This window comes from Falco naumanni, chromosome 2 (assembly GCF_017639655.2).
Source record: "Falco naumanni isolate bFalNau1 chromosome 2, bFalNau1.pat, whole genome shotgun sequence".
Taxonomy (NCBI): domain Eukaryota; kingdom Metazoa; phylum Chordata; class Aves; order Falconiformes; family Falconidae; genus Falco; species Falco naumanni.
Window position 1 is genome coordinate 84545831 of NC_054055.1, and position 12068 is coordinate 84557898.

The following is a 12068-nucleotide window of genomic DNA, read 5'->3' on the forward strand; positions in this document are numbered from 1 at the left end:
CAGCAACGTTGTAAGTATAGCATGGCTCATCAAATACAATTGATTAGCCTAAGTGGGAGGAAGGTGATGGAGCACAGGCTTCTGAAGAGCTGGTTAAGATCATCACTGAAGCTAGGAGGCAGAGTTTTGGGATATAAAGCAGCAAATTAAAATTGTAGGAAGAAGGCAACATTGGGAGTGTTATGGTTCCAGCCTGGTGGTAGTGGTAGGTGTTGAATAGGATAGGCAGGAACCTGAGTCTGCACAATTGATGATTGTACCTGTGTGACAGACCAGAGACAGTTCATGCTTAAGTAAGCAGATTTATGCGGTGACTTGGAAGATCGGAGAAGGGACTTTAATCTGAATGTTATGGAGCTGATAGAAGTTGATTTGGAAGGACTGAAAAGGGTTTGTGAGAGAGGTGATAGTTGTTGGCTTTGTCATGGACTAGTGCAGTAGAAAAGCAATTAAAGATATGTAAAAATAGTGTTGTTTTAGGAGGATTGTATAGGGCACATGGACATGGCTGAGGGAAGATAAATTGTTGGCAACAGTCATAGAATCATAGAACTGTTTAGGTTGGAAAAGAACTTTAAGATCATTGAGTCTAACCGTTAACCCAGAACTGCCAAGTCCACCACTAAACCATGTCCCTCAGCACCACATCTACACGTCTTTTAAATACCTCCAGGGGTGGTGGCTCTACCACTTCCTTGGGCAGCCTGTTCCAATGCTTCACAAGACTTCAAGTGAAAAAAAATTTCCTAATATCCAATATAAATCTCTCCTGGTACAACTTGAGGTATTTTCTTCGTGTCCTGTTCCTTACTACTGGGTAGAAGAGACCAACCCCCACATCACTACAACCTCTTTTCAGGTATGTGTAGAGAGTAATAAGGTTCTCCCTGAGCCTCGTTTTCTCCAGGCTAAGCAATCCCAGTTCCCTCAGCCGCTTCTCATAAGACTTGTGCTCCAGACCCTTCACCCGCTTCATTGCCCTTCTCTGAGCACACTAAAGCACCTCAATGTCATTTTTTTGTAGTGAGGGGCCCAAAACTCAGTCACCGGGGAGAGGATGGAAAAGTTGATCCTTTGTTTCTGAAATGTAGTGTACCTGCCATGGGAGAAAGGCACCTCTGTATTCCCTTTCCCACCAAAATAACTCTTATTACGCTTGCCTGCATTCCCAGTTGTCATGGTTTAACCCCAGCTGGCGACTAAGCACCACACAGTCACTTTTCCACTCCCCCCTCACCCACAGAGATGGGGAGGAGAATCAGATAGGAATGTAAAACTCAAGGGTTGAGATAAGAACAATTTAATAATTGAAAAAATAAACCAAACCCAATAATAACAATAGCAGTTGTAATGAAAAGGAGGGAGAAGGGGAGAGGAATGAAATCCAAAGGGAAGGGAGGAAAGAAAGCAAGTGATGCACAATACAGTTGCTCACCACCCACTGACTGATGCCCAGACAGTCCCCGAGAAGCAGGTGGCAGGCCCTGGCCAACCCCCCAGTTTATATACCGAGCATGATGTCCCATGGTGTGCAATACCTCTTTGGCTAGTTCAGGTCAGCTGCCCTGGCTGTGTCTCCTCCCAATTGCTTGTGCCTTGCTGGCAAGGCCTGAGAAACTAAAAAGTCCTTGACTTAGTATAAACTTTACCTAGCAACAACTAACAACATCCGTGTCCTATCTGCATTGTTCTTACACCAAAGCCAAAACAGCACTGCACCAGCTACTACCAAGAAAATTAACTGCCCCAGCAGAAACCAGGACACCAGCCTTCCACAATGGCCAGACTGCAGAGAAATAGGTGCAGTGGGTGGGTGGTAATTGAGCTGGAATTGAGACAGGATGGTATATGCAAAAATTTTAGGCACTAGTCCAGATAGGATTGTTCTTAGCAATTGAATTTAGTGATCAGTAAGAGGGCAGTGCAGAGCAAAAGTCTAGCAAAAAAGGTAGCTGTGCTTAATGAAGGAATGTAGGGATGATCAGACAAAAGAACAGTAAGATTGGAAGATTTGAGGTAGTGAGGAAACACATAAAAGGGAAGTAAGAATAATGCTGTTAATGAAAACTGAAGACAGCTTTAAGCATGCATTTTGTCTTGCAATGTGACATACTCTTTGAGGCATGTCCCATAAGTGGTAAATTTTGGGGAATGTGGCACTGGGATGAAGTGGCTATCATCAAGTTAACCTGAGTGTCAGCTGTAAGTTTTTAAGGTCTCTATCTGTTTTCTTGTCTTGGGGGAATCCTGATTTATGAAGTCACGTGCTGGGTTCAAATGGGCAGCAAATCTTGTAGTCATTCTGTTGGTAAAAATATGAAAAAAAATCAGAGCTCCCTCTAGAGCATAGAATATTTTGTTGTTGAACCAGCTATCAGCTTGTGTATAACTTCTCCCTCCCCCTTTGGCTTTGATTCATAGCTTTAAAACCAGAAAAAACAAAACTTGCTGTTTGTGGAAGAAACCACACTTTAGTTTACACAGGTATGTAACACATATTATATACATATTAAATAAAGACGGATTTCTTCCTTTGCTTTCATGCAAAATTACATTAGGAACCCCAGGAGGAAAGAAGGAAAAATAAACAAAAATGGTACTGTTAAAACTTGGGGGTTTGATATCCAGTTCTTTGAATGCTTGATTTATTCTGAGCCAATACATTTATAGAATAATGTTATATAAGTGTTTGCTAGCAACAGACAGATGAAAAAATTTCTTGCTGGCATTTGAGGTGTGGTTAACAATTAAAGCCCTGTAAAGGTATATTAGTATTTTTTACATATCTGTACTTGAATTTAACTGTGACAAGTAATTTATCTTTAGTAGTATAAAGTTATATATTTGAGTAAATATAGTAGAACTGAGTATTTTCAGGACTTCAAATTTTGTTGCATTTTGGTTAGCCAAGATAGTCTGCTATTTCAATGACAAGTTGCTTTATTAAGCTATAAATAAATAAACTATAAATTTAAACAAAAAATTATTTTTTTAGAGAGACAGTATTCAGAGAATTGATGCAAATTCTTGTCATACTTCTAAAATTTATGTAATGGAATAGCCATCTTTGTGGTTGCAATCCGTTAGCTTGCAGCAATGTTATAAAGAGAATTGTTTGATTATTAGGAGGTTTATACATGTGGAGACCCTGAACACTGTAAATAAGATTATCAGAATAAAGCAGAACATTTTAATAACAATTGAGTATGCAAGACTGCACAGGGTAAATATTAGTCACTTCCAGTGTACACGCTGACTAGATAATTTGTGGCCATTTATATGGGAAGGACCATTTATAGAGTGTATGTCAGTTGCTTATCACATTTGTGTCTGGATTTGTGTTATTAATGGGCCTTATCTTTCTCATCATAGATGAGCACTTTAGATGTGAAACATACTAAAATTAAAAATATAAATCCTAAAGTTCTCTTAAGTCAGATATCAATCAACAGCTTTAACTTCGATTTTAAGATTCTAAAACAAAATAAAGACCTAGTTAATTAAATCAAAAGTAATTTAAATATTAAAATGAATAAATGATTTCTAATAAAAACCTAAGCAAAAATATATTTCATTCACAGTATCAAAACTATCAAGTTATGTATCTCTCTAATTTATGGACTAATAGGTCTCCAGTTTTCTTCTCTGTGACAGCATGCACCATTTTCCTTCTGCTTTATCTTAAAATTATACATTATTTGCAGAAGAAGCCGCTTCCAGCTGCCAGGGCTACTAGTAGTCATTTTCTCGGAACTCTTGCAGAACTTCAAATTGTATTTACTTTTTGGATCAGTCTCCAGAATGGTGGGAGACACAGACAGCCTAGGTTATGTAGAAGGCCTTTAGAAAGTTCTGATCAAGCCTCTGTGCAAGCTACAACAGAAACTGCTAATGTCAGCTCGAGGATATTTCAGGGCAGTAGACCCCAGCTTTTCTGTAATATTTTTTGTGTTGAAAATTAAATGACTTGCTTTAGTTTCTCTGTTTTTTTTTTTTACCACGATGATAATGTCTTCATTCTGTGTATTACATGTGCTTTTCTGTATGCAGAAAAAGGAAATGTGTACGCTGCTGGAGGTAACAGTGAAGGTCAGTTGGGATTGGGTGACACAGAGGAAAGGACCACATTTCACTTAATTAGTTTTTTTACCAACCAGCACAAGATCAAACAGCTAGCAGCTGGATCATACACCTCAGCAGCTGTAACTGGTAAGAGCAACCACTAATATAAGCCATTTATGCGTGTCCAGCCTGGTGTTCCAGGGAAACATGTATTCCAGCATTCTGTCTGCTTATGTTGGTGCGTTTTCTGTGCCTCCCTGTCGTCCTTCCCTAGTAACCGTAGTCATTTGCCTATATCAACACAATCTGGTAAAGGGTGGCAGTCTCATTAATTTCTGACAAATTTTGTGGAAGTAAACCTTTTACGTGAGCAATGGCCTGCAATGGGAGCTCAACCTGTTTTAGGGTTAGCAGGAATCCTTACGAAGGAGAGACAGTGTGAGTGCCCTCAAAATGGGAAGAATCTTCAGTTCATTTCCAAGAGAAGCCAACTACAAAACATGAATCTTACGAAAACTGACTTCCCTAATTCCACTTCTTACTGCAGCTGTTCTGGTCTACTGGTATAGGCTACACAGCTGTGTCATCAGTAATTCTGGGAGGGACCTAACCTGTGACGTATCTTTCTGGTGGCAGAATTACACAATTGCAACATGTTGAAGTCAGTTATAATACTTTGAGCCATTGAATGAGTGGTCCTTTATTACCCTATAATGTAATTTCTCTAGTTTTGCTATAAAGCAGCTGTTTCTGTACATGTTTAGGATAAGTTACTGAGGCTGTCATTTCAGAATGTGACAGAATGCATAAGAGTGTATGAGAGATGCTAGCCTGCTCATTTGGTTTGTATTTTTTTGTGACAATTACTAACATTCTCCTGAGATTTGCTTAGTTTCCAGAAGCATCTCAGTAGCACTATAGATGGTACATTTTTTTATTCACAACTTATTTCCCACCATTAAGAAATATGCAGGGAAAAGACTTCATCTCTTTCGGAAAAACAGATTTTTCATGTTGTTTGTTACTGCTGCAATTGGTCTTTGTGTCAACAGAGGCTGGTCTTAAACCTGGAGCAGCTATTGTGATAGTTTAAGGAAAACAAAATGAAGCTGGGCAATATAATTACTGGTGAAGAAGACTGAAAGATAAGACTGGATGAAGCAGGATGTGTACCGAAGTCAGAACAGAGAATAAGTTTGGAAGAATGAGAAAGTGGTGCCTTCCTACTAGAAATAAGATGTCTTAAATTCATGATGGTATTTGCATGCTGACCTTCAGCAGCTGAATTGTCGTATAGGCTTGATCTTCCTCTTTTTGAAAGATTTTTTTTACATAGTACATAGTACTTTTCCCCTTGCTATTCATGGTCTAACACCAGTTGATGACTGTGTGCTCTGTGTCACTTTTGAAAAGCTTAAGCAATACCCTCTTACTTCAGACCTGAGATCATGACATTTAGTAGTGTCATACACAAGAGTTTATGAAATGGTCTTAAATGGGTACTATAACTGGTTATTAGTTTTGGTTTTAAATCTGTTAACTGTCTGTGTCTTCATTTTAGAGGATGGGCAGCTTTTTGTGTGGGGTGACAATTCGGAAGGTCAGATTGGCTTGGCTGATGAAGCCTGTGTCAGTGTCCCTTGTCAAGTGGATGTTGGAAAACCTGTTTCCTCTATATCCTGTGGGTATTATCACTCTGCCTTGATAACAGGTAAGAAAATGGGGATAGTGGTTAGTGGATACAAGTCAGTGGTTCTCAGATTGTTGCCTTTGTAAAGGCAGTTAATGAGGCATTCATTACTTTTGAAACTAGATATGCCATAGCTGTTAAAAGCTGCCATGTGGCAGAATGTCACCTGTGTAGTTTTGTATTACATTGGGAGATTTTACCAGAGACAGGGTCTCTAAAACGTGTTCCTAATTGATTTATTTGGGAAACTTGTATGTAATCTACTGTATTATTGTTTATTATTGATGAGCTGACGGTACTGTGAGAAAAAACTGCAGTTAATTTTTGGCATTTGCACATTGTTGTGCATATTAGAAAGAATGACTGTCTTATCACACTTATGTTTATGGAGGTTGTGACAGATTTGGATTAATACTGTGGTTTCAATAATCCAACTTTTCTTTCATTTTTTTGCGATGTTCAAATAATCATCTTCATCTCTTCTAGAAATATAAATATTGAATAGACTTACTGTGTTTTGTGGAAAAACTGATTTCATTTGCTAGTGGTGTGAGCTTGTTGTCAAAGTTTGATGTTCTGTCTTAAATTTTAAGTTTTAAAGTCAAATAAATGGGCAGTATACAATATAAGGAGAAGCATATGCTGAAGTGAGCTGGTCTCTGATCTCCAAACCAACCCACCTCCATGTTGCTTTCCACCTCTCTCTTCCCAGCTATCTATTGGTTTCCAAAGCAGTGATGCCACTCATTTATTAATAATGCCTGTATGGGTGAATTTATCTGTCAATATTGATGGTATTATACATGGACAGCCATGAATTCCTCTCAGCCTTATAGATTTACATTATTAAGTTTTACAGTTTAGTCCCCTCAGAGTAATTACAGATTTCAAAGAATCAGTAGTTTTGACTGTAAAGCCTTTAATGGGTACCCAGGAGCTATTCCATCAGATACTTTTCTCAGGTTACTTGATAAATGTTACTTTTCCACATATGATATCTATATAGCTCTCTGAGAACATGCTGTTAACAGAATGAGAGTTTCCTGTAGTGGAAATTATTTATGTGTTGTGCTGGTATTGTGCAACTCTTATTACAGATGCTTTATTACAGTAAATGAATGAAGTGCCTCTGACTGATCAGGAGCTCAGTGCTTGTTAGGAAATCTACAGCTTCCTGAACTTGAAATAAAAAAAATAATAATTAAGTCTTACTTCAAGGATATAGTAAGAAGATGTGTATTTCTGCCTTAGAGCCAAGAGCTAAACCTCTGACAAGACTGCAGTGAGGTGTGACAAAACCTTTGTTAGAAGAAGGGTTGAGGACAAGCATCTAAGAGTAAGGAGAAAACAGTGTGTACCAAGTGCCCTAAGGAAGTGCAAACTTTTAGTGGAGGGGGATGAGAAAAAGGATTAGGGTAGCAGCTGGGTAAGAAAAATGGAGTCTAAAATATTAATAGGAAGATGAACTGGTTATCACCTGTGACAATGAGGAGTTGTTGAACCTGTTGCTGTTTAGAGGCCTGGTTGTGAGTGGAAAATCTTGGTTTTCAGCCTTAGTATGTGCAAATCCTGCACAAACTGGGCTTCAGTCTCACTGGAACTGCTGACATGCAGATGGCCACTTTTGTGGTGAAAGGTTGTGGGTTTTTTAAAATTATTTTCTTTTGGGCCCTTGCTGACAGTTTTATTTGACTGATATTTTAACTACCATAGACATTTAGCGTTGGACATCCAGTTACTTTTACTGAATTCATCTTCTGTTGCGCTAGTGCCAGTGTATATCCAGACAGTGTTTAAAAACAAAGCTTACTCATTTAATATAAGTGTACCATAGTCATACATAATTTTAGCCATGAAATTAGCCCTTAAATTACAAATGTGGAAATTCTGCAGACTGAGTCTGTTTAAGTACAAATGTAGTTACCTTATTTTTCTTACAGCATAGTTAGGAAGGAAGTCAAGTTACTATGCTGTTGCTTAAAACTTTTTTTTTTCTTTTGAATTTTTGCTTTTTTTTCTTTAAAAAAGGTGATTATTTCAGTATTATTAGGATTCTTTTTTCACTTATGGAAAACGCTTGTAGGACTTGCTAGACTGACTTAGAACAGTGGTTGACATCGTCAGTATTCTGCCTCTGAGGGGTGGCAGAATATAGCAAACTGGATAATTATGATGTATTTGGAATATTCATATTAAAAGGGTAGGGTTTAATTTCCCCTGAATTGCCAGTTAGTCACTGAGTTGTGCCTTGAAGTATGTTTAAAAGTTGCCTAGCACGGGGAGTTTTCCATGTATTTTTATTGTATGGTTTTATCTTGTATACTAGAATTTGGAGTGATTAGTGTTATTTTTAATATATACTTTTGGAAGTAATATCTGGAAAAGAAGGTGGTTCTGTATTTCCACAAATGAATTCTGAACTGTTCAGGTGAGTGTGTAATCTGTAGTAATTCCCTCAACATCTATGAAGTATACCAGCGGAACTTTCTTAGTTTGTGGTTGATGTTATTATGGAAGAAACACTGTTAATACGAAGCTTTCAACACCTGTAACTTCTCAGTTATTAGAATACTACAGAATTGCTACATTTTGACTTTTTAAACATCAAGTAATACCTTGTCTTTAGAAATAAAATGTAGTTGCAGGATGTAGGACTTGATACATGTTGTGGGGCTGAACTGATAAGCATGGCACTAAATGTTTCCCTTTCTTATTATATTTATGTTTCACACAAGCTGTATACTGGCTAAGCAAATTGTTAGGATCACAGGCATACTGGGTTAAAACTAGGAGGTGGTTAATGGACACTAGAATACATAGTGTGGTCACAGAGTGCCCTCTCCAGGGCAGGATGTTCATTAATAAGAGACTATTGAGAAAAAAAGTGGTGAAGTATGTATTCCAGCTCTTTTTTTTTTTAAAAAAAAACCAACCTAAAATTGTTATTTCTTTGAAACAGCTGGTTTTAAAAAGATTTTTTAGTAGGCATTTGTCTTTCAGGTGTTTAACGACTGTAAAGCCAAGTGCAGTGTCAATAAGAAGTAGAGTGGAATCCTGATGTAAACCCTTAGTAGATAAAAGCATGTTTTATGGAAATTGTACGTTATTCAATCCTGAATTTGTACTTCAGTCCTACAACCCTACCCACACCCCCGACGGTTCTCTTACCTAGTAGCTCCAAAAAGATGATTTATCATCTTTCTTACTTTTCCTTTTTAGAATGCCTTCCTTGCAGATGGTAATTTAACTACTAAATGTGTCAGTCACCTGTATTCTACAGTGTACATGTGGCTGCACTGACACCAAAAGTAGTTGTAGAATAGAAGATCAGAATATAACCTGAATTATTTTTCACAAAAAACACTTCTGAAATTTAGACTAGGCATAAACACAGGCAGTGGCTAGCTCATTTCCATATGCAAATTAGGAAGCTGGTCTGGTTACTCACGTACTGTTTAAATGATGGTTTACTCCCTTTTCCTCTCACTTTGGATTCTTCCAAGAGTTCCACTGAAAATAAGTTTTTAATTTATAGTTTCCAGCCCTCTTTAGGACTTTTTAACAGTATCTGTTTCCTTTCCTTTCTTTGTTCAGGCTTGGGACATTAGGTCCTCATGGTAGAGGTATGTCTCAAATAAAGCACAGAAGAAGAAAGAGCTGAAAGAGTGTAAAGCCCAATTTTGAGTCCATACACAGACCTTTACTTGACTAGTCTTTGACCATGCTCACTCAAGTTTTTCAGAAAGCCTTAAGCTTGGCAAGTGTACATGGTTCATTTGTCCACTGGAGCAGATGGAGACCAGGAAAAGCAAATGTATCTAACCCCTCTGGTGTCTCCAGCAGAATTAGGTTCGTGGAGCCAGAAAGGACCTCTTCTGCTGTTTCCCCTGCTTGAACTGCTACTGTAAGCAATGTCAAGATAGAGTCTTGCTACAAAGATATCTTTTCATAGAGAGCTTTGCAGGTTCTTTGAATTCCTTTTTCATATTTACTTTGTAATTGTTTTTAAGGACCATTCCACAAACACTTACTTCCTTGCTCAGAATTTCAGCATTTGAGGTGGTTTCAATCACTTTGGTCTTGAATAAATACTTCTTCCTTTTTTTTAATTTATTTTTTATTTAATTTTTTTATTATTTTTTTATTTTTTATTTTAATTTTTTATTATTTTCTTATTTTATTCAAGGATTCATAGAGGGATCCAATTCTACTGCCCTCATTTGCCATCAGACAGGTCTTATACCTTCTCTCATCTGCAGTTCACATATTTACCTTTGAGGGGCCAAGAATAATTTTCCATTTGCTTTCCCATTTTCTTGACATGCTCCTGTGACCTAAGGTTTAGTGATACAGAAAATGTGCCACACTAGGGAAAGTTCAGCATGTGAGAATGTGACTCATATGAGAGGAGAATATTAAATAACCAGATTCCGTTGTGAACAGAATGTCCCTGAAATGCAGTTGTATTGCACACGTACTGTACTCAAAATTTATCTGGGTTTAACTGGATTCCCTTTATGTTTGATAGCCATTCTTCATAGTTTTTAGACTCCTGTTTGCCTTAAAGGGATTTGTAATGTATTAAAAAATTGCTTTAATAAATGGGTTTATCTTTGTTAGCTGGATTATTAAGTTGAAAAAAATGTAATAAACTTGATTAGTTTGGGAAGTCAAAGGAAGCTTGGCCATTTGAATCTCTAATCCTATTAATTAGATTGTGATTGGATTAATATTTGTGGTGCAGTACTGTTTGAAAAGAAGTGCTGGTCTCTTCAAAGAGAACTGCCTAATTAGTTAACTCTCAAGTGCTTTTGAGGGTTTATCGGCTTGTTTCTAGAAGTATGTGGCAAATCCAAGAGTATAAAAACAGCACTTACCTTCCAAAAAATGCAAGGTTCTTTCTGTTGTTGGGTTTTTTTCTTTCTCTTCACTTAGAATCCCTAATAAAATCTCTCTGTCGATGGAATGTTTTGGTTACAGACAACCTCACATTGCAGTTGATTTTTTTGTTGTTAATTGGGCTACTGTTTTAGAATAGAAAATTGATGCTGCTGCAAATAACTGCTAAGTACCAGCCTGTTCAGAGTGTTTCTTTATGTAGGTATAAGAATAAAGATCAGAATCAAACCAGAAAATAAAACTAACAGAGAAGCCTAAACACAGTCCTTAGTTTAGAAATGAAATGAAATATATTTTTCTGCAGCTGAGATCATGTGCTCTTTCTTAAAAAACACAGATTGAAATGATTGCAGAATGCCTCTTAGAAAAGAAGTATAGAAGAATGCAGAAAAGATTATCTGTGCACAGATACCTGCAGGTAAATTAAGTGGTATAATATTATTAGGGTAGTTTGTGTGTGCAGGAAAGAAAATGTCAGAATAATAGAAAATCTAAGGAGAGATGGCAGGATGGGATTACACCTCTGATGATGATAGTTGGGCAATACAGCTATCCTGTTTCATCATCTTGCTGAAGAGGGTGTAGCTCTTGTGAATAGATTGTGAGTGGCTACTCTTAATGGCCTGAGCCCTGTGAAACCTTTCTGGCAGCTTGATATAGAGCAAGATTGTATTATTGTCATTCCCTGATTGCCCCTCTGTGCGATTAGAGCATTATGTAAAGATGGTAAGTCCAGTTGCTAGCCTTAGTGGCCCAGGAGCATGGCACTTGAAGAATCTGCCATTGTGAGAGGCAGAAGTGATCTTGGAAAATAGAGAAACAATATAAAATAGTCTGGGGTTTCTTTGACTAAGGCAGAGGCTAAATTTCTTAGGTTTTGTAAGTGTTACAAATAAATATTTTGTCATCAAAGTTAGGTTCTAAGTCTTTGGTGGGAGTGCTGGGCTGCAACTTTATGTTGAGGCTTAGGACCCATTTTCCATTTAAAACAGGACTTTGTTTTTTATGAAAAGTTTTTTTTTCCTTTACAGTTTTTGCCCTTTGAGTATGTCACGTGTTTTTTTCCCCAGAATTTTCAAGTAAATTGATAAATTTATGCATTTAAATTAAGTGGAAGCTGAGGTATCTTAGAAGTTGCATAACCTCTTTATTTTTTGTCCTGAATGGACTTTACCATAAAATGAGAGACATGCTTCAGATTCTCCCTATAGTTATAATTAATTGAAAACCTATCCTTGGGCTTTCTCTGAAGAGAACAGTTCATCATTTAGACCATTTTTGTTTGCTTATTGAGGACTGTCAATACCAAAGGTAACATACATCACAGATCAGCATGACTAGTCAAGAATTACTTCCTCTGATAAGATGGGAAGAGAAGCACTGCTTTATTAAAAGACATAGTAGTTTAAGGGTTTTC

The 12068-nt window shown here is 37.3% G+C and overlaps 1 protein-coding gene across 3 annotated transcripts in view; it reads left to right on the top strand.

Annotated features, from left to right (window-relative positions):
• RPGR (retinitis pigmentosa GTPase regulator) overlaps positions 1 to 12068 on the top strand; it is a 60349-nt gene that overhangs the window by 10240 nt on the left and 38041 nt on the right. For all 3 annotated transcript variants that reach the window (XM_040582443.1, XM_040582444.1, XM_040582442.1), the window contains exons 4-6: positions 2422 to 2484; positions 4051 to 4209; positions 5624 to 5773. In XM_040582443.1, the coding sequence (XP_040438377.1) occupies positions 2422 to 2484; positions 4051 to 4209; positions 5624 to 5773 (372 nt within the window). The remainder of the gene's footprint in view (positions 1 to 2421; positions 2485 to 4050; positions 4210 to 5623; positions 5774 to 12068) is intronic.